General features: G+C 39.4%; 1 protein-coding gene across 3 annotated transcripts; it reads left to right on the top strand.

Annotated features, from left to right (window-relative positions):
- Nucleotides 1-2,293: 2,293 nt before the first annotated feature.
- LOC107308927 (hyaluronidase Ccc Hy-1-like) lies at nucleotides 2,294-18,370 on the top strand. Of its 3 annotated transcripts, none has more exons than XR_014936673.1 (4): nucleotides 2,294-2,620; nucleotides 8,775-9,931; nucleotides 14,940-15,033; nucleotides 15,958-15,985. XR_014936673.1 is itself a non-coding variant. In XM_015853163.3 (4 exons), exons 2-4 carry the CDS (start codon nucleotides 9,014-9,016, stop codon nucleotides 17,241-17,243), a joined length of 1,437 nt encoding a protein of 478 aa, XP_015708649.1. In that variant the 5' UTR covers nucleotides 2,294-2,620; nucleotides 8,775-9,013; the 3' UTR covers nucleotides 17,244-18,370. The 3 variants fall into 3 exon arrangements, 2 of the variants coding, with proteins under 2 accessions (XP_015708649.1, XP_085378672.1); XM_015853163.3 differs by lacking the exon at nucleotides 14,940-15,033 and adding an exon at nucleotides 16,815-18,370 and having other exon boundaries at nucleotides 15,958-16,047; XM_085522546.1 differs by having other exon boundaries at nucleotides 14,940-16,015.
- The last annotated feature ends 420 nt before the right edge of the window (nucleotides 18,371-18,790 follow it).

The raw sequence follows: 18,790 nt of genomic DNA, 5'->3' as shown, positions 1-18,790 counted from the left end.
TCTGCCAGAATTAGATCTATATATGTGTATACACTCACATCTCCCTTTGTCAGATTACAGGAATCAATAACTACTGACTCACAGAGACTTTTACAGCTCTCTCACGATCTCCATTCCTCAAATATCAAAGGTAACTTTAGTATCAAGTAAAAATAACAGCAGCAAAGGAAGTTTGTTAGGGTTAGTTTGTTAGTGCCCACATAAGTGAAGGTAGAAGGAAAAGTAAAATACTGAAACCTCTGTGGGATGTGTTAGTGATTTTTATTAAGTATCAATATTGCTATCAAGTAGTACTGTAAATCAGAAACTACTTATTACTAAATTTACTTCCATTATTCTAGGATATCTGTGATTGTTTCATTGCTCTGCACACACACTTCTAGCTCTTTGCCAGCCTTTTCCCCTCAGTGGTTAGAGGGACTTACTCCAGCAGTTCAGAGCACTGCCCATATGAATGATGATGCCTCAAGGAAGTTTTTGTGTTCTCTCTGTCGCAGAATCACAGAATCACAGAATCGTAGGGGTTGGAAGGGACCTCTAGAGATCATCGAGTCCAACCCCCTGCCAAAGCAGGCTCCCTACACCACGTCACACAGGTAGGCGTCCAGGCGGGTCTTGAATATCTCCAGAGAAGGAGACTCCACCACCTCCCTGGGCAGCCTGTTCCAGTGCTCCGTCACCCTCATTGTAAAGAAGTTCTTGCGCACATTTGTGCGGAACTTCCTATGCTGTAGTTGATCTTCCTATGCTGTCTCCTGTTTATCCTTCAGGATTCACTTTTGTGTGCACTTCTGAGGAAACCCCTGCAGTGGGGGGTACTTTGGTAGGCTGCCAACCATTTATATTGTTGTTTTTTCCCCACTGTAATTATCAAAGAAATGAGTTTTTAGTTATTAATCTGTTTGGTTTTTTTTCCACACTGCCACTCTATTTTAAGCGTGTTCACATCTATTTTTCATCTATACCAAAGATTTAATGTATTTATCATTTGATAGGACAACAGGAAATGGATTCAAACTAAAATAGAGGAGATTTAGATTGGATATAGAGGAGTTGTTTTTTACAGTGAGGGTTGTGAGGCACTGGAACAGGTTTCCCACAGAGGTGGTGGAAGCTCCATCCCTGGAGACACTGAAGTCAAGACTGGACCAGACTCTGGGCAGACCAGATCTAACTGTGGTCTCCCTGTTCATTGCAGGGGAGTTGGAATAAATGACCTTTAAGGGTCCCTTCCAACTCAAATGATTCTATGATTCCATGATTTTATCTACATAGCTCAAGTACATGTGCACAGCATGTATATATTATACTCTGGCGTAACATATGTAATAATATTTAATTGGAAAGTTATTCTTCACATGATATGTTTGAACTGATTGAACAAAGTGAATCATTTGCATCATCTATCTGCCTGTCTGTCTTTCTGTCAGTGTAATTATCTGTTCTTCCTCAAAGAAAATATCAGCCAGACACACAAGAGGGGCTCAGATCTCAGTGGTCATCACATACCTACCCACTGATGGAAACAGCCTGCTGAGTAAATACAAGGGAGCAACAGTGGTCATGCAGCAAGGCTCTGAAAATGACTTGATCTACTTTAAACTGGTGTCACAGTCAGTGATGAGACATGGGTATGTGGGAAGCTTGCCTTTATTATTTCCAGGGCTTAGGGAGATACTGGTTTCCTATTTAATACAACTAGTTGTGCAAAATCAGGACCAAGTATAGCAACAACAACAACATCTGTAGTTGTTCCAATAGTTCTTTGTACTTGTTTCCTGTATTTATTTTGCATTTAATACTCAAATGGCATCACAGTCATGCTTGACAAGATTAGGAAATGTGGAATTTCCTTCTCTTACACTTCACAGTTCCTGTGTGGGGATGTGAAGCTCTGAGCTCCCTCTCCACACTGTTAGAATACCCTAATAACTTTGAGCATCACACTGTATGTAGGGACTCCCTCTGTGCAACTGTATACATCTGGTAGATTTTTAACTGGTTCATCGATGAGCCATTGTGTGGCTGATCCACTGCAAAGCATCTCTGAGGAACACACTTAGGTGCTGTGGGGTGCTGCTGTATTCTGCCCTGTGCTGACTGGTGCTCACACCAGTGCTCTTTGTTTGTAAATGTCCTGTTCACAGAATGGTGAAGACTGAACACTCTGTGGAGGTTGATACCCAAACAGTCTCTATAAAAATGTCTCTTCCTGAACTGTTTTGTTGGCTCCGTTTTGCAGGCAGCCTTGTTTTTCCCTGTCCCATGGTCACTGCTGTCAGTGCTTGTCACTAGTGAGCGTGCGGCTCTCAAAAAATTCATTCTTTGCAAACATTAATCGGGTCATTCCCTTATCAGGCCATAAAAGTTGGTCACACAAAATCACTATGACAAGAGCCAGGCTGCTTACAAGTATTATGGCCAACTTTTTTCATGCACTTATTTACTTTACAATGACATGGTAAGTGTTTAAGTAAAAATCTACACATATCTTCAGATCCTCTCAGTTTCTCATTAGTTAAAAACCCACTCATTAGGAAGAGCAAATTCCCCAGGCAAACACATCAGCTGTTGTAATTTGTTCCGCCAAAGTTTACTGCTGTTCGCTGGTTTCACAGAGGTAAGTGCCATGTTATTTACTCAATTAATACTCTGTAAAGACAAAGTTTTCTCTTCTGCTTATAGTCTACCAGTTCTGTGAGTTTTCTGGGTTATCTTCTGTAGCATGTCACTTCTGAGCTACGTTTTGTTTTTGTTTTCACTTGTTAAATAGCTACTTGATGATTTGCACTCTGTAGCATATGACAGCTATTTTAGATGAGAAAACTGATGTTGAAAAGCTGTCTGTGAATAAAATTCACACCTGAAAAGCAGGAGAAATGCTTTGACTTTAAAGGTATTTTAGCACATGAGTAACTATTTTAATATGTAAAGTGGTGCACTAGGTTACGCATACAACACAACAAATCAAGAAGGCAGCTAATTATATGTTAGCCATGTATTTAATTCCATATGAAAAAAATAAAAATATGCCTTTTTCATTAGAAACAAGATATCCAGTGTAATTGTTTCAAGATAACTCACAGATTTCCACTAAGGCATTCCATCACAACACTATATTTTAAACTAATAGCAAAAGAAGTAGTCCCCAAAAGGATGCTATTAGTTGCATGACAGTGACTTCTGTCCATTAGTAGTTTGTGTTAAGAAATACTTGGTATTAGCAGAGAGATATTTTTACTCAGACAAGCTGAGTACTGTCATGCAAACAAAGTCTGAATTTAGTGCCACCTCAAATACTTTACATATATTTTCAAATTACCCTGAGTTTCTGTTTGGCATAGTGTTATATTTCATTTTGTGTTGTCCAAAGAATAGGAGTTACTTATTGCAAGCAGAGATTTATAGTGGAATATACAAATATTTTAAGCATTTGCCAACATATTAGGGATTTCTATATGATTGAAGAACACGTTTTTCCACTCACAAGATTATAAACGCTTAAAACTCCATTAATTCAACTGGAGCATTTCCAGATTTATACCCCTCAATTATTTTCAATTGAATTTTCTTGAATTACACCATCTGAGAGCAGAATTTATCTCTGATAGAGCAAAAGTTAATTTAGCTTACAGCATTTTCTCGGGATTAAGCCAAAGCCTTATTGTAGGAATTCCCCATGTTATCAATTTGACTTAATTTTCTGCTTTATCGGTGACTCTTAAAACAATAAACCCTTCCAAAAGTGAATGCTTGAATTAAGCAGATGGTGAGAAAGAAGTGAAACTATTTTAAATGCTTCACAACAATGTAAACTCATCTATTATTTAACGTATATTCATAAATTCTTTTAAGCTACTAACATTCCGTTCCAGAAGGTAGAGTGTATTCTGTTAGTGCCAATTAACGCTCATGATCTCCAGTTAAAGTACTCAGCAATAAATTAAAAGGAAAATCTATAAACCACTCTAAACTTTCATTCAAAATACAGTTGCCAGGCACTTTTGTTTTCACCCATCAACGTTCACAACCAGCAGAACAGTCTACTGAGCAATGCTGAGGACATTAGTCTTAATTATTCAGGGAATTAAAACTTTAACAGCTCCTACAATCAATACAGCTTATCAGTAAGGCAAAAAAAGTACAATTTCTTTTTTCCCCTTTATCCTTTGCAAGATATTTCAGTGGAGAAGAAGAAAAATATACTTAGGTGGCTTATGAAAACGTAGGCTTTTGATGTAACATTTACAACTTGCCAATTTTAAATACTGAGAATTCTATGCTTCTAAGATATGGTTGTGTCCAGTTTGTAACACAAGAGGAGCTGACAGAAATTAAAAAAGACAATACATTAAGGTTTTTTTTTAGAACAATGACTTGATCAGTGCTTCATACATTAAATAATAGCTAACTTCATGTATTAGATATGTAAAATAATACAATACTCTAGATTTCATTTAGTGTCATTCACCTAAAATATACTCTTTTCTTTACTCAGTCTTTAAGCAAGTGAAAAATTGGTTTAGTGCATATATATTTAATATCCCTCTACAGCATGGATGGATCGGAACGACATTAATTTCTCTCTACCTGATATTCAAACTATCATCCATAATTAGTGGTGACTTAAGATGACAGGGAGTTTTTAAAAAACACAGGGCCAGCAACCATGATCCGTATATTATTTTTCCTTCATCAAATGATTTGATACTAAATCACTTAAAAGTTTTTTGTGAGAATCCATATGTGGGTTGCTTTCCTGTTCAGGAGGAAGTTAACACAATTTGAAGTCCATGTGGTTAAAAAAAAAAAAAGATACTGCCTCCAAAAATGTGATCAGAAATCATTGAGGTCCCTTCCAACTTGGGCCATTCTGTGATTCTAGAATTCTATGATTCTAGGATTCTACAATTCTATGATTTTTCAAAAAGGACAGTGGCTTCCAGGGGAAGAAAATCTTTTCAATGCCAATTATTTTAGCTTTCAGTCCCACGCTTCTGTACAGTCTTTTCTCTCAGCTGAAGGCATGACACGACCGGCAAATAACTGAAACGATAAAGCTAAACAGGAAATGCCTAAGCAGATCTTTGGTCTGAATCTGACTGGCTGTAAAACTGTGATATGCATGAAAGAATGTCTTCTGGAGTTTTCCATCTGCCACCGACAAATAAACCACCGTTTACAAGATATTTGGTTCAGCAGCAGTCAAATATGTGAAAGTGGAAATGTACTGCAATTCTAGCCAATAATCATGGTGATGATAAAAGTTGGGCTATATTAATCGAATATGCTTGGAAAAAGCAATTTTTTTGTTGTTGTTGTTTCTTTTTAAGGGGGTGTGCAATAAAAATTTTAATCAGCTTCAATGGATTTCTAGTCAGACTCTCTATTCTTTCATTTGTGAGGAATTCATTTTTGTTTTTAGAATATAGAGCAGAAAAGTTGGGAACAGATTCTGCTTTGAAAATATTACAATGCCTGAGAAAGCCGTGTGCATTTTTAGGAAATTAAATTAACCATAAGAGTATGTCACTGAATCAGAAAAATGGGAGGATTTGAATCAAGGAGGTAACGAGGTTCAGGAAAGAATCGTTAGTGTCTGCACTCATTAAATAATTAGGGACTAAAGCAGTCCAATTACTGGCCTTGCTTGAGAATAAAAAGGTCATCATCCAAAAAACAGCAATGGAAATTGCAATAAAAAGATGTTTTGTTCTTGTTTTGAGGTTTTTTTCTTTGAAACAAGAAATAATTTATTTCCCCGTTGTTTTTCAGAATTTAAGGCTTATATGTTCCCTTGAAAATCGCTTCCTTGGTTTCAAATGAATTTTTGAAGCAAAAAAGAAATATATATATATCTATATATATCTGTATTTAAATTCCCTTGTGTCAATAATATTTGAATTAATTGCAGATTAATGCAACTGGATTGGAATTTTTTCACTGGATCTTTATTTTTTAGGAATTATCTCCCCTTTATGGAATTTTGTACACAGGGTTGTCTCCTGTGTGTAATAAAGAGTAGCAGGAAAAGTGAGATGCTTTCCAGTTTTAGCCATCTAAAAGGCGGGCATATTATCTTGGCAGTTATCAACTCTCTTTCTAGGCTAACAGAGATAGCAAACTGAGTGACTAATTCCACAGAGCTCTAAATAAAGAATTCATAGTAATCATGGCAGGTGTTCGTTATTCACTCAAGGAGCCTGAATTACTGTTCTCAAACAGATTCCTGACTTCTAAAAAGCTTCAGCAGGATAACACAGATTCACCCTCCCTAACATATTTAGGGATTCAGGTTGCAGCTGCAGACACCTGCATGCCTGCATTTGAGCAACATGTCCAGGCTCCTCCACAGCTTCACTGAAGATTTGGTCAACGCAGTCAACAAACCTTTGAGAACTATTTGTTCTGTTACCTGTAGTCATATGGTCCTGGGCAACCTGCTCTTAGTGACCCTGCTAGAGCAGGGACAGTTTGCACTAGATCACCTTCAAAGATCCTTCCAGTTTCCATGATTCTGTGGTTCTGTGATTTAAAGCCATGTCAAGGACAATGACACAAAGTAGCATAGAACTAAAAATTAACTTGAATTTATCTTGCAATATTAAACATTTCCTGGCCTTTCTACCAGGCTTATTATCCACAATATTTAATGCCTATGAGTGGCATATCTAGACAAAAACATTAATGTGCTAGTCATTAATGCATGACAGAAATACCCAGTTATGCATACATAATAACTCAAGATCAAATAATGTAGGCACTAGGATTGTGGGATAAAGCATCTGGGACTTTTTCCTGTACCTTTTCTTCCACAGAAATTCACTCATGTTGCTCTTCCTACTTCATGTGAAGTATCGCTTCTCAAGAAAAATATTGCTTATATTATGGACAGTCCCAGTATTGAAAAGGCACCTAAGTGTACTGTGTCAGTTTGCTGCATCAAAAGAGTGCAAACAGAAGAGCTTCTTCAAGGAGAAGAGTTGATTTCCAAATGAGGAAATAAAGAGAGAATAAATCTCTAGCTCGCTAATGAGAGTTTGATCCTGGGAACTCCAACACTATGGCTTTTTACAGTGCTGCTTTTTGTGCACTACTTCAAGCTATCACATAGTGTAAATTGCCTTCTTTCACCTCTTAGGAATATGCTCTTGATCAATGGACAGAATGACTCAATCCTTCTCAGGGAATAAGGATGAAAAAGCTCAAGGTTAGGGACAGAGGAGAGAAAGATTGTCCTGTAGAAGATAAAAGAACAAAGTAGAGACCGAAGAGAAAGGAAGAGAATATCAGGAGAGCAGTGGCAGATGACAGAAAAAAGAAGTATCAGACACAAAGAGCAGAAGAACCAGGGAAGGAAGGAGAAATGGCAGGGAGACTGATCCTGTATTACATCACCTTTGAAAGCCAGCAATCTTTCAAACGGTGGAAAAAGTTCTGTCATTAATAAGTCTGCAGGTGTACTTGGATAGTACTTGAAGCCTCTCTTTTGCTTTGGTGTCCCACTGCAGATGAAAAGCTGATATCTAAAGAGTACTACAACACCTGACAATTAGAGAGGCTCCAGGAAAAACTCAGTGCAGCCTTCCAGTACTTGAAGGGAGCTTACAAGCAGGAGGGGGAACCAATATTTTCATGGTCTTGTCCCTATCGGACAAGAGGGAATGGATTTAAAGTGCAAGAGTGCAGATTTAGATGTTAGGAAGAAATTTTTTATTCAGGGGGTGTTGAGGTGATGGAACAAGTTGATCAGAGAGGATGCCCCACCTCTGGAGGCATTTGAGGCCAGGTTAGATGGGATCCTGGGCAGCCTGATCTAGTAGTTGGCAACCCTGCCAAGGGCAGGCGGGTTGGAACTTGATGATCTTTAAAATCCCCTCCAAACTTAGTCATTCTATGATTTTCTGATTCTATGAACCCTCCGTGAAGAGTTTGGAGAGTAGTACAAACAATAGGTACTGTACTTCCCAGCAAAGGCATTGGATCACAAACCCTGCACAGTGCAGAGCCGTGCCTCTTGAGAAAGAGCCAAGAGTGGGAACAGGTTCTGGAGCAGCCAGCAGGTGAACATCTGTGCCATGGAATGTCAAGCACAGATGTGGGTGATGCAGCCAACAGCAGCCCCAGTGAACTTAGTCAGTAAGCCAGTGTACCTACAAGCCAGGGGAAACAGCAGACCTAGAAAGGAGAAAAATAACAGTAATATGCCCCCCTATCTTCAGATTAGTTCCCTTTTTATCTAAAAAATGTCATGCTTTCTGGATAGTTCAGATTTGCTTGATATGATCATTTCTTTCACATTTGATATTTAATTTCCTTCCAGTATAATAACTAATAATCATTAAGCCATTAACAGTATCACCCTTCCAGAGTGCAAACTGATTATCTTTCTTGCAACCTCTCATTTAGAAAATGAAAGTTAACTCAGGGATGGGTAACAAAACTTTTGTTTGCCAAATGTGCTGAAAATTGCAATTTCTGAGTTCTTCCAATTAATCCTTTTGACACAGACGTCCAGTTTTTTTTTAAATTATTCTTAATGTGATCATTAGCATATACAAAAAATAGAGATGTCCTCAGCCCATTGTAATGAAGTTCTAATCAAGTCAGAGTAACATTTAAAATGAGCAGCATGACCTTTTCTATACTGCTTTTTTGTTTTGTTTTGTTTTGTTTTTAAGGTTATTCTGTTATTAACTCATTTGTTGTAGACATGAAGGAGAAAATAAGTGCTATAAGTGATAAGGTCTGAATCAAGTGTGTGATATTTCCAGGTGAAGAGGAAAGCAGAATAAACTGAACATCAGACCGCATTTCCAGAAGGCGAAGGCTGTAAAAAGTCTTTCTGAACATTTGAAATTAGACTTATTTTTTCCAAGATCAGTCTTTGTGGCTTTCTTTTTGAGCCTAAAGATATCTCATTGTCATCCTACCTATCAGACATTGTGAAGTGTCACCTCTAATTTTTGTATTCAAGGACACACCACAGCAATTTCCCAGTGAACAGCACACCATGGATCTTTGGATCAGGTGGCTGGCAGTCACAGTGTTGTTTATGATGGGTGATGCACAGCTTCCAAAGCAGGCACAGGCACCCCTGCTTCTACACAAGCCCTTTGTCGTGGTTTGGAATGCGCCCACTGAGCAATGCCGGCTGAGGTACAAAGTGGACCTGGATCTCAGCATCTTTGACATCGCATCAAACACCAACGAGACTCTGAGTGGATCCAATGTGACAATCTTCTATCACACTCATTTGGGATATTATCCCTACTACTCAGATGATGGTGACCCTGTGAATGGGGGAGTGCCTCAAAATGAAAGTCTTATCAGGCACCTTAATAAAGCAAAGTCTGATATTGACTATTGCATACCCATGAAGAAATTTCATGGACTTGCAGTCATTGACTGGGAAAACTGGAGGCCCCAGTGGGATAGGAACTGGGGCAATAAAAGCATTTATCGAAATAAATCTCTTGAGATGGTTAGGCAACGGCATCCACAGTGGTCAGAGGATAAAATCAGGAAAGTAGCTAAGGAGGAATTTGAAAATGCTGGCAAGAGTTTTATGAACAACACTATCCTTCTGGCTGAACACATGAGGCCAAATGGTTTGTGGGGTTACTATCTTTACCCAGACTGCTACAATTATGATTACAAAGAGCACTGGCAAACGTACACAGGAAAATGCCCAGCCATCGAATCTTCTCGCAATGATCTCCTTCTTTGGCTGTGGAAGGAAAGTACTGCTCTCTACCCCTCAATATATCTGGATTACATACTGAAGTCAAGTCCAAATGCACAGAAATTTGTTCACTATCGGGTTAAAGAGGCAATACGTGTTGCCTCAATTGCTAGAAAAGACTATGTTTTGCCTGTATTTGTTTACTCCAGACCATTTTATGCCTACACTTTTCATGTTTTAACAGAGGTAAGCACACAGAATTCTTTAGAAATGTAGAGATTAGAAACAATCTCTTAAAAAAAAGCACTTACATAAAAGTATTTATGCATATTTTTCAATTTTTAACTCAGAAAGTAATGAGGCACAGGAACTGTGCCAGAGAAGCTGTGGATGCCCCATCCCTGGAGGCCATATTGAATGAGGCCTTGGGCAGCCTGAGCTGATGGAGGGCAGCCCTGTCCACAGCAGGGGGTTGGAACTAGATGATCTTTAAGGTCCCTTCCAATCCAAGCCATTCTAGTGTTCTTCAGCTACTCCTCTACCCAGAGTGGGCTACTGCTATACTCACAGTATAAAGCACTGTACCTTTCAGTAGCTAATCCTACAGTGTTTTGGTCTGTTTCTGTAGGATAACATTGTATATTTTCAATGAGGGTAATTTAGAATGAAAGTACAATAAAAATCATTTCCTTAAGGAAATAATTCATCTTGATATTTTAATTCTTCAGGACAGCTTGTAAAATTAACTTGATAATTTTTGTGAAGTTTAAAACTAATTTGTATAATGGAAAGACAGACTTTCATGAGAAAGGAACCTCGGGGCTTTTTTTGTTTCCTTATCCAAGTGGAAATTCATTCAGTATAGAAATAAAGTAGTCAAATATACTGGTCTGGCATGGAGTTCTTAACTCCTGTCTGATAAGCATGTACTTTTCAGAGGTACAACAAGTTCACAGGTCTTCATGATCAAACACTTAATGTTTAATGTCTTTCCAATAAAGAAATGGAGTTTTTGAGTCAAACAATGTTCCTTCAACCAATGACAAAGGGCAGTAAGTATATAGATGCCACCACAAGAAGGGGCAATTTAAAAAAGCAGCAGTCAGCCCAGCAGGCTATGAGATGCAGGTGATTTTAGCCTGGCACTGGGGAGATGGAAGAGCCCCAGCAGCCTGAGAGGTGTTTCAAAGTGCTCCTAGGAAGAAAATGATTCATGGGAGCAATTGCAAATTTGGTCTGCCCTGTTTTTAGCAACTGTTTTCTGTGTGATGTGGAAGATGCAGGTTCTAGCTGTGTCAGAAATCGTGTACAAGCAAGTGAAGCCAAATTGCACCGAAGGCAACGAGCCACTGGGGTCAGCGCAGGAAGGCTTTCACCCTAAATGCCTTCACCGAAGAACTCAAAACAGGCCATGAAATAGATGAGCATTCTGCAAATGCAGACTGTAATAATACATTTTTATAATACAAACCAGCCTTTTGACAGATATAAAAATGCCAGGAAAGCTATAAAAGCTAGCATGCTGTTAGCAGTTATACATGAGTTCAAAATCTGTGGTGCTATAAAGCTATTGTTTTACCTTACACTTTTCTGAACAGTGCAGTGATGCTGCAATATTCCTACTAAGTTATACCCTCTAACTCATTTTTTCAATTGCATGTGGACATTTCTTGCTGGATGCTTGGAAGATCATTTTACAGATCAGCAGCCAGTGATGATCCATGCACAGACAGGATAAAAGGGTTGTGCTCTCTTCCCTACCTACTAAAAGGGATGACACCCAGCTCTGCAGGCAGGGGACAGGGCTTGTTGTATCCCCAAAGAGTACGCACTGTCTGCAAAGAACATCTGGGGACTGCCTGGAACCTGTGCAGGGTTGCACTTAAGAAAACTTAAGAATGACTGAGAAAATAAACTTGCTTTCCTTGGCACTGAAGCCACTAAGGCACTTTGAGTATGTTTATTTGTGTTCATATTTTAGGTTAGGTTGGAGCTTGTCATTTGACCCATGACATGTCCCTAAGTGAAGTTCACAAGTTCACAGACTTCACAATTCCTGAGTTCCAGCAATGGTGGGTGAGAATATAACTACAAATGGAACTAATGTCATATAGTAGAAACATGGGGCAGCAGGTTTACAGACACCTGAGCTCTGACAAGTCTGGGCCTTGACAACCACCATCCTGTCCCATCAAGCCAAGCAAGAGTTGTGACGCTGTAGTTCAATAGAAAGAACTGGTGACACATTCAAGCCTGGCATGTAAGGCTTTCTGTACACAATATGGTAAATTCAGCTAACATCACAGTGGAAGAAAGCAAAAACTACAGTTGTGAGTCAGAGCCACTAGGGGAGAGGCACAGGTCTAGCAGACCAGCTGAAAGACAAAAGGCACAGGTCTCAAACTGCTGCTGTAGCTATGCCTGCTGTACCTTTCCGCCTCACTGTACACAGAAGTCAGCTGAGCTACACATAAGATAGCTGAGAAATTCATCCTGCTTTTCTTCATCAAAGCAGTGTATAAATTGTGATTCAAGATCCAGTCTTTATGAAAAGTTTCTGTATCTGTTAGAAATGCATACAAGCAATTTGCTGTTTGCAAGACATCTAGAAACTATTCCCCTTGACAATTCACTGCTAGGTGTGTAGGAGAGAGGAGTTACACAGCGGCATATGTGCTTTCTGACAGGAAGACTAAAGTCATGAATAAAGGAGGATGACTACCAAAAATATTATGAAAAATGGACAACTTCTCTCATCCATGCACAGGTAGTCTTAATAAGTCTCTGATTCAAAGATGAATGTCAGTGTGCAGACACCATTGCCCACAACCACTCCAGGCTTGCATTGCCATTCTTGAATAGAGAAAAAGCATGTCTGAAACTGGGACAATTCACAATTATGAAGAAAGACCACAGATATACTTATTTTCCTTTTCTCAGCATGTAGCTAAGAAAACCATCCTGCTTCTTTGCAGACTCCAAAGTGGAACAGCTCATCTCCTTCTTTTTTAGTGTGCAGGGCAGTGACTTGTCTGATCAAAATTCAGAAAAGCCTTGATAGGAACTGTGCTTCTGGAGCCTCTTGCACAGCGCTTCATGGAGGAATCTCCTTATCATGCTTCCAATTTGCCACTCTTATGAGAGTAAGTTATGATTCTATTTTTTCTCCAAAATATCCAAGTGGAAAATGAAAGTTTTATTTTCTGACCAGCTCTGTGGCATCATAGGGTGGTGGTGCTGTAGCTGACCAGGGGTCAGAGTACCTACCTATTTGTGAGGCGGGAGCTTTCAGTTCAGGTCTCTTCCCTGCTTGCTAGACTGGATCCACAACCCTCTCAGTCTATGTCAAACACCAAGAAAGACCAAAAAGAACAAGCTTAAAGGAGAGAAAGGGAAATAGATAATATCACCTTGTGTTCATGGATTATTCAAAGAGCCATTCTGTGCTAAAGGCTTTTGAGTTTCTCCATATGAATCAGTCTTTCAGTGATGCCCGTGATGGCTATGCCCAGAAATGACAGTCAGAAATTTCATTTCCTTCCTTGTGGGCAAGCTATGTAATTATTACTCTGAATTAATCATAAGCTATAGGCAGGTTCACACTTGTCTCTCTTGTTCTCCTTTGAGCCTTTATTTAATTGGTGCAAAATAGAATGGCAGCAGAAAAAGAAATACTTCCTTCTGTCTGTAACTCCCTGCTGAAGATAATCCCCACAGAGCCGGGGATTTTTAAGCATGAAGAGGACAGAAAAGTTTAGTTTACATCTTCCTAATTCTCTCTCCTCCAGGGGAGGACTTTTACCACTTCACCATTGTTTTAAAGAACACAAGAAGATGAAGGAAATATAAGGAAATATTTGTTTAAATAAAATCCCAAGTTGTGTGGAGATTTTATTTTTCTTTTTTTCCCCCCAGGAGTTATCTCCAGCATCTAATAGCTATGCAGGTGCTGTGTCTGCCCTTCAAGCATCCCTAGGCAAGTGTATCTTCCCATCAAATGACAAACCTTGACCTTAATCTGAAAAAAGTGCTAAATTTCTCAGCAGTGGCAAAGTGGTGATTCTAGGTGCGAACTACAGGTGGAAGGACTAAGTTGCTTCAGGAATTTCATTTTTGAAATTACCAGTGCCAGTGGAGTTCATGCTTGTGGATTTAAGTATTCTATATTCATATGAATCATACACGAAATGCTGAAATATTTGTGTGGTTCTAAATCTAAGAAAAGCCCTCTACAAGTAACAAAGAAAGCTGTGAAAAATGAGAGAGTGAAAACTGGATTTACTGACTTGTGGCCAAGCACCCTAATCCCAGGGTGTACTACTTGAAGTCTTTATCTTGGGTTTTTCTCAAGTCTTAGTCCATCCAGCAATGCTAACTATCTATTGATTACTTATTTTGACTGATCTAAATGGTTTCATTGATTTGTTAATGAGATCTGTATCATGCTGGTGTTAAATCACAGAAGCATCACCTGGCAGACATCTAGCCTTTGTGCTGGATAATCTTCAAAAATGCTTTCTGGATGAGAACAGCTTATGAATCTTCATTACCAAGAGGTCAGACTATATTTTATATTGTTTTTACATCTGATATCTTGCTTTTTCAATTCACACAAACACCAGAAGAAGAAAGAAGAAAAAAACAGTTTGCCAATTAAAAATATCACCTGCAGCACTTACCACCCTCCTTTTATGTAGCTAGCACTGGACTATATTCTTTTAAGACTAATATTCTCTACAAGACTGCTTGCATGATCATCAGCATCATGGTTCTCTGACAAGACTAATTATACTCTGTATCACTTTGAACCCTACACTAAGAGCCAGCAGGCTAACTGCTCTTTCAAACTTTTGCAGGTTTCCCTGTACTGTCTGACCTCCAGTTAATGGTCACAGTCACTTACTCTGACTTTGTAATAATCTTCAGCATTTCATCAGAATCTCCTGTTTCTAATGCATTTATTTATGCTTTCCTTTATGCCTCTTAAGCCTTACAAGTTTCAGGAATGAGAACTCCGTGCTTATGCAGTGGTAAATCAGCATGCCCACTTACTGAGTAAAACAAACTGCTTAGTAGCAATTTGCAGTAATAACACAGCTCTTCCATTCTTTGAGTTTGCATTTCTAATACACCACCATACTGTGATAATATGTCTGGTCTCTTAAATCGTTTTCTCCCAGGAAGAGATTAAAAGACTGCATTGAAGACCACCTGTAACTTTTTTAAAGGAATTTACTGTTTCTTTTTTCTACAGTTTCTCCCAAATTAAGAAAGAGTGGTTCCAGATGCGATCGATCATTCCTTGAAATGTGGCAATGGAAGAAGAGCCTTATTCCCTAATTTATAAGGTTCAATTACATTTCTCTAGACATACTATTCGCAGTCTCAGGGAATGATTTTAAAATACATGAAAGGTACATTGCTACACTGTTGGAAAGTGACTCCTGTTCTGCACATGGACTATGTTCTGGTAGAGCTGCATTACTGTTAATTACTACAATTTGACTGTGTATTGGTGCAAGTCTAATAATGGACATGGTTAAGTCCAGTTAAGTATATACAAGTATGTTTTTTTCCAGACTGGCATTATGAAGAACAGAGGGAGGCTTGTGTTTCAGTGGTATGTTTCCCAGCATAATGGTATTCATGCTGCTATGAACAGCAGTTCTGTGAGTACACTGATATGGCTAAAGCAGCACAAGTTAAACACCTGCCTAAAGCCTATGAAATGCAGCAAGGCTCCATGGGGACATCCAATCACATTGATTATGGTGCCTATGTATCTATGCTAATCATTCAAAGACTGGTAGATAAAGCATAGCTTTCAATTCCTACCCCACCAGCTTTGTTGGAGGACCCCTAGTGAATAAACTGTAATGATTTTATTATTTCTTATTCCCTCCTATGAATAAAACCCTGTATAAGCCTTTGGAGGTACAAATATCTTTCTAACATGAATATAAATTAATAAGGTTGGAAAATACCTCTAAGATCATCCAGTCCAACCATCCACATATCACCAATATTTCCCACTAAAACATGTCCCTCAGTACAACATCCAAACGTTTCTTGAACACATCCAGGGATGATGACTTCACCAATTCCCTGGGCAGCCCATTCCAGAGCCTGACCACTCTCTTGGAGAAGATTTCCTAATGTTCAATCTTAGATCTCCCCTGAGGGGGAAAAAAGTGATGCCAATATCTTAGCATTTTTTTTAGTTGTAGTTATATATCTTTGGTTTTCTGATATCTGCTTTGGTCTTCTTTCAGATTGATCTGGTTAATACCATTGGTGAAAGTGCGGCTTTGGGAGCAGCTGGAGTTGTTCTCTGGGGCAGTATGCAATATGCCAGCTCAAAGGTAGACTCTGTTGATCTGTTACTATTTAGAAATCACCTCAGTACCTCTTCTGTGCCACCACACCCATCATAGCACTTGACTATCTTTATTGATGGTGATTCAGGATTACTTTCAACTCTTGTTAGTTCTATACTTCAGTTATTTGAGAAATCCTGTTGTCGAGAGTACATTGATTCAAGCAAGTTATTTGTACTAGCTTGTAACAATGACTCTGAACATGGGCTGGGCTCTGATTCCCTCCCTTTCACATAATCTACTCTCCTCCTCCTGAAGCCTCTGGCAAAGCACCACTGACTCCAGCAGCAGCAGAAGGGATCCACATAGGAATTTCTAGTTGCAATTTCTGTGCTCGTTTCTGAGAATGATGTAGTTCTCAGTAAGCTGGAGGAGTTGGAGAAACCAGGACCAAAGCAGTGGCTCAATAATTGCTTTAAAACCCATTAGTCACACACACTGGTCCTTGTCAGCAGTTACCAGAAATCTTTACTTAATGAACTAGTGAGTCTCACATCAGGATGTAAGCTCTCTTTCTGTTTGCTAGGACTCATTCCCAGTCTAACTCCATATGCTGCTACCAAGTTCCCAGACAGAGGATATGGTAAAGGTTACTTTCAGATGTTACCAATGGAAGCAAGCAAATCCAACATGTTTATCACAACACATTACTTCAGCTGAGTACAGTTTTGCTCTAGTATCTTCTTAAACACAAGAAATTTAGACCCAATGCTAGCTACCAAGTAACGTGTAATGTCTTTTACTTCCTGTAGGAGAGCTGTTCCACTGTGAAGAGATACATTGATGGACCCTTAGGACATTATGTCATTAATGTAACCTCAGCAGCCAAACTCTGTAGCAAAGTCCTGTGTAAGAAAAATGGAAGATGCATCCGCAAAAACAGTGACTCTTCTGCGTACCTACATCTGCCACCCAGTGATTTCAAGATTCAAGCCCGTCACTCAGGAAGGGGCCCACGATTGCAGGTGACTGGTGAACTCAGCCCAGAGAACAAAGAAGCCATGAGGCAGATGTTCATGTGCCAGTGTTATCAAGGATGGACGGGAATATTTTGTGAATTGCCTGACCAAAGCATAATGGAGCACTCGGTTCACATTGTGTTCAGCAGATCAAGAAAACAGAAACTTTATGTCTTCTTCTTAGGAACCATGCAGCTTCTTCTCCTTTATAATGCACATTAAACTCTTCTGAGGCAGTACAAAGACATCAGAAATGGTGCCACTTTGACTTACATTTTTTAGCAAGTCTTTATTACAAAGAGGAAAGATGTTGTTGATTAAACAGATTTATTCAGTCTTGTTCATGTCCCAGTCCTTCTGAAAGAGCTCCAGGCATTAAACATTTTTTTAGTAGCCCCTTCTTTTTGATCAGCTTATTTACTTACATTTTAAGCAGATAAACCTTTTGCCTTTACAGTAGAAATTTTACCTGAGTAAAACAGTTGAATAACATGGTAGCAGGATTCATGTAGAAGCTTCAAAAAGGACCCACAACCTCTTTGCTCCGGGGCTGGGTGTTTTAACATAGGCTGATGAGGGAGAGTTTTCATGTAGACCAAGGAGCCCAAACTATCCTCTGCAGCTCTTGCTGAAGTCAAATGGCAATTTGCTTGAGCTGCACCACAGCTCCCAGATACAAATCCATCCCAACCCTTAAGCCAACTGGATGAATATGCTTTAGGTCACCCACATGGTCACCCATAAGAGCTTTCCATTTTTGAGTACTATCTCTTTTCCATGTCTAGAAATGCAAAAAACCACAGTTTTACAAAGTTTAAATGACCATTAGGAATTCCATATAACAAGAAAGAAATAGAGCTACTTCAGTTGGGTATGATATCACAGAATCACAGAATCACAGAGTTATCAAGGTTGGAAAAGACCTAGAAGATCATCCAGTCCAACCATCACTAATACTTCCCAGCTAAATCATATCCCTCAACACAACATTCAAATGTTTCTTGAACACCCCCATGGTCAGTGACTCCACCACCTCCCTGGGCAGTGCATATCCTACAAAATGTGGCTGCATGTTCTGAGCAACTAAAGAAAAGGCTAGGATTCATTTTGTTTTACCCTATTCTAATGGGCTGATGAATGGGGCTGCAGTCTCAGTTTGACATCAATATCAGCTATAGGCTACACTGACATCTTCTTCCCACTCCCAGCCTTTTCTTTCCCTCTCATGTTTGTATCATTGTGTATTCTCCCCTTACGTCTGTTTGGGTGCCTCCAGTGCTCTGGGATGGGAAACCTTCCAGCTCAAAAACTAATAAATATAGATAGTCCCCACAGTGCATGTTTTTAAAGCTGGATTAACTCCTCAATCTGACTCACACTGTGACTGAGCCCAGGCTAAGGAAGTGGGCAAAACCCATAGGGAAGTGGTAGTAATGCTGCAAACACTGTATTGCCACTTAGGACAATATACCATGAATAATTACCCTTGGTAGAAAGGCGGCAGTATCAGTTGTGGTTCACCCAGCCCATCTCATGGAGGTCTACATCACATGATCAGCTCTTGGAGCAGCTCAGGTGCTCTGTGTGGGACATGGGGAAGCATGTGGCCCAAGGAAGGTGCACTGGGCAGCTGGGGCACCCGCTGGTCTCACAGAAGAGCTGGATCCCCATGAACAGCCCAGATGTGGGTAACTCACCAGATCTGAAAGTCAGGGCATGAACCTCACCTGGAACAGGGAAAATCAGAGAATGTGAATGTTATGTTTAAT

Source organism: Coturnix japonica, chromosome 1 (genome assembly GCF_054131305.1).
Source record: "Coturnix japonica strain WE chromosome 1, WE-NBRP24, whole genome shotgun sequence".
NCBI lineage: Eukaryota > Metazoa > Chordata > Aves > Galliformes > Phasianidae > Coturnix > Coturnix japonica.
This window is presented reverse-complemented; position numbering and strand designations above follow the sequence as displayed.

What these genes read in the sequence shown, in the direction of transcription:
- LOC107308927 (XM_015853163.3), top strand. Translation starts at nt 9,014, where the DNA reads ATGGATCTTTGGATCAGGTGGCTGGCAGTCACAGTGTTGTTTATGATG. An exon ending in CTTTTCATGTTTTAACAGAG is followed by an intron (nt 9,932 to 15,957) that starts GTAAGCACACAG and finishes GTCTTCTTTCAG; the next exon opens with ATTGATCTGGTTAATACCAT. An exon ending in TGCAATATGCCAGCTCAAAG is followed by an intron (nt 16,048 to 16,814) that starts GTAGACTCTGTT and finishes TACTTCCTGTAG; the next exon opens with GAGAGCTGTTCCACTGTGAA.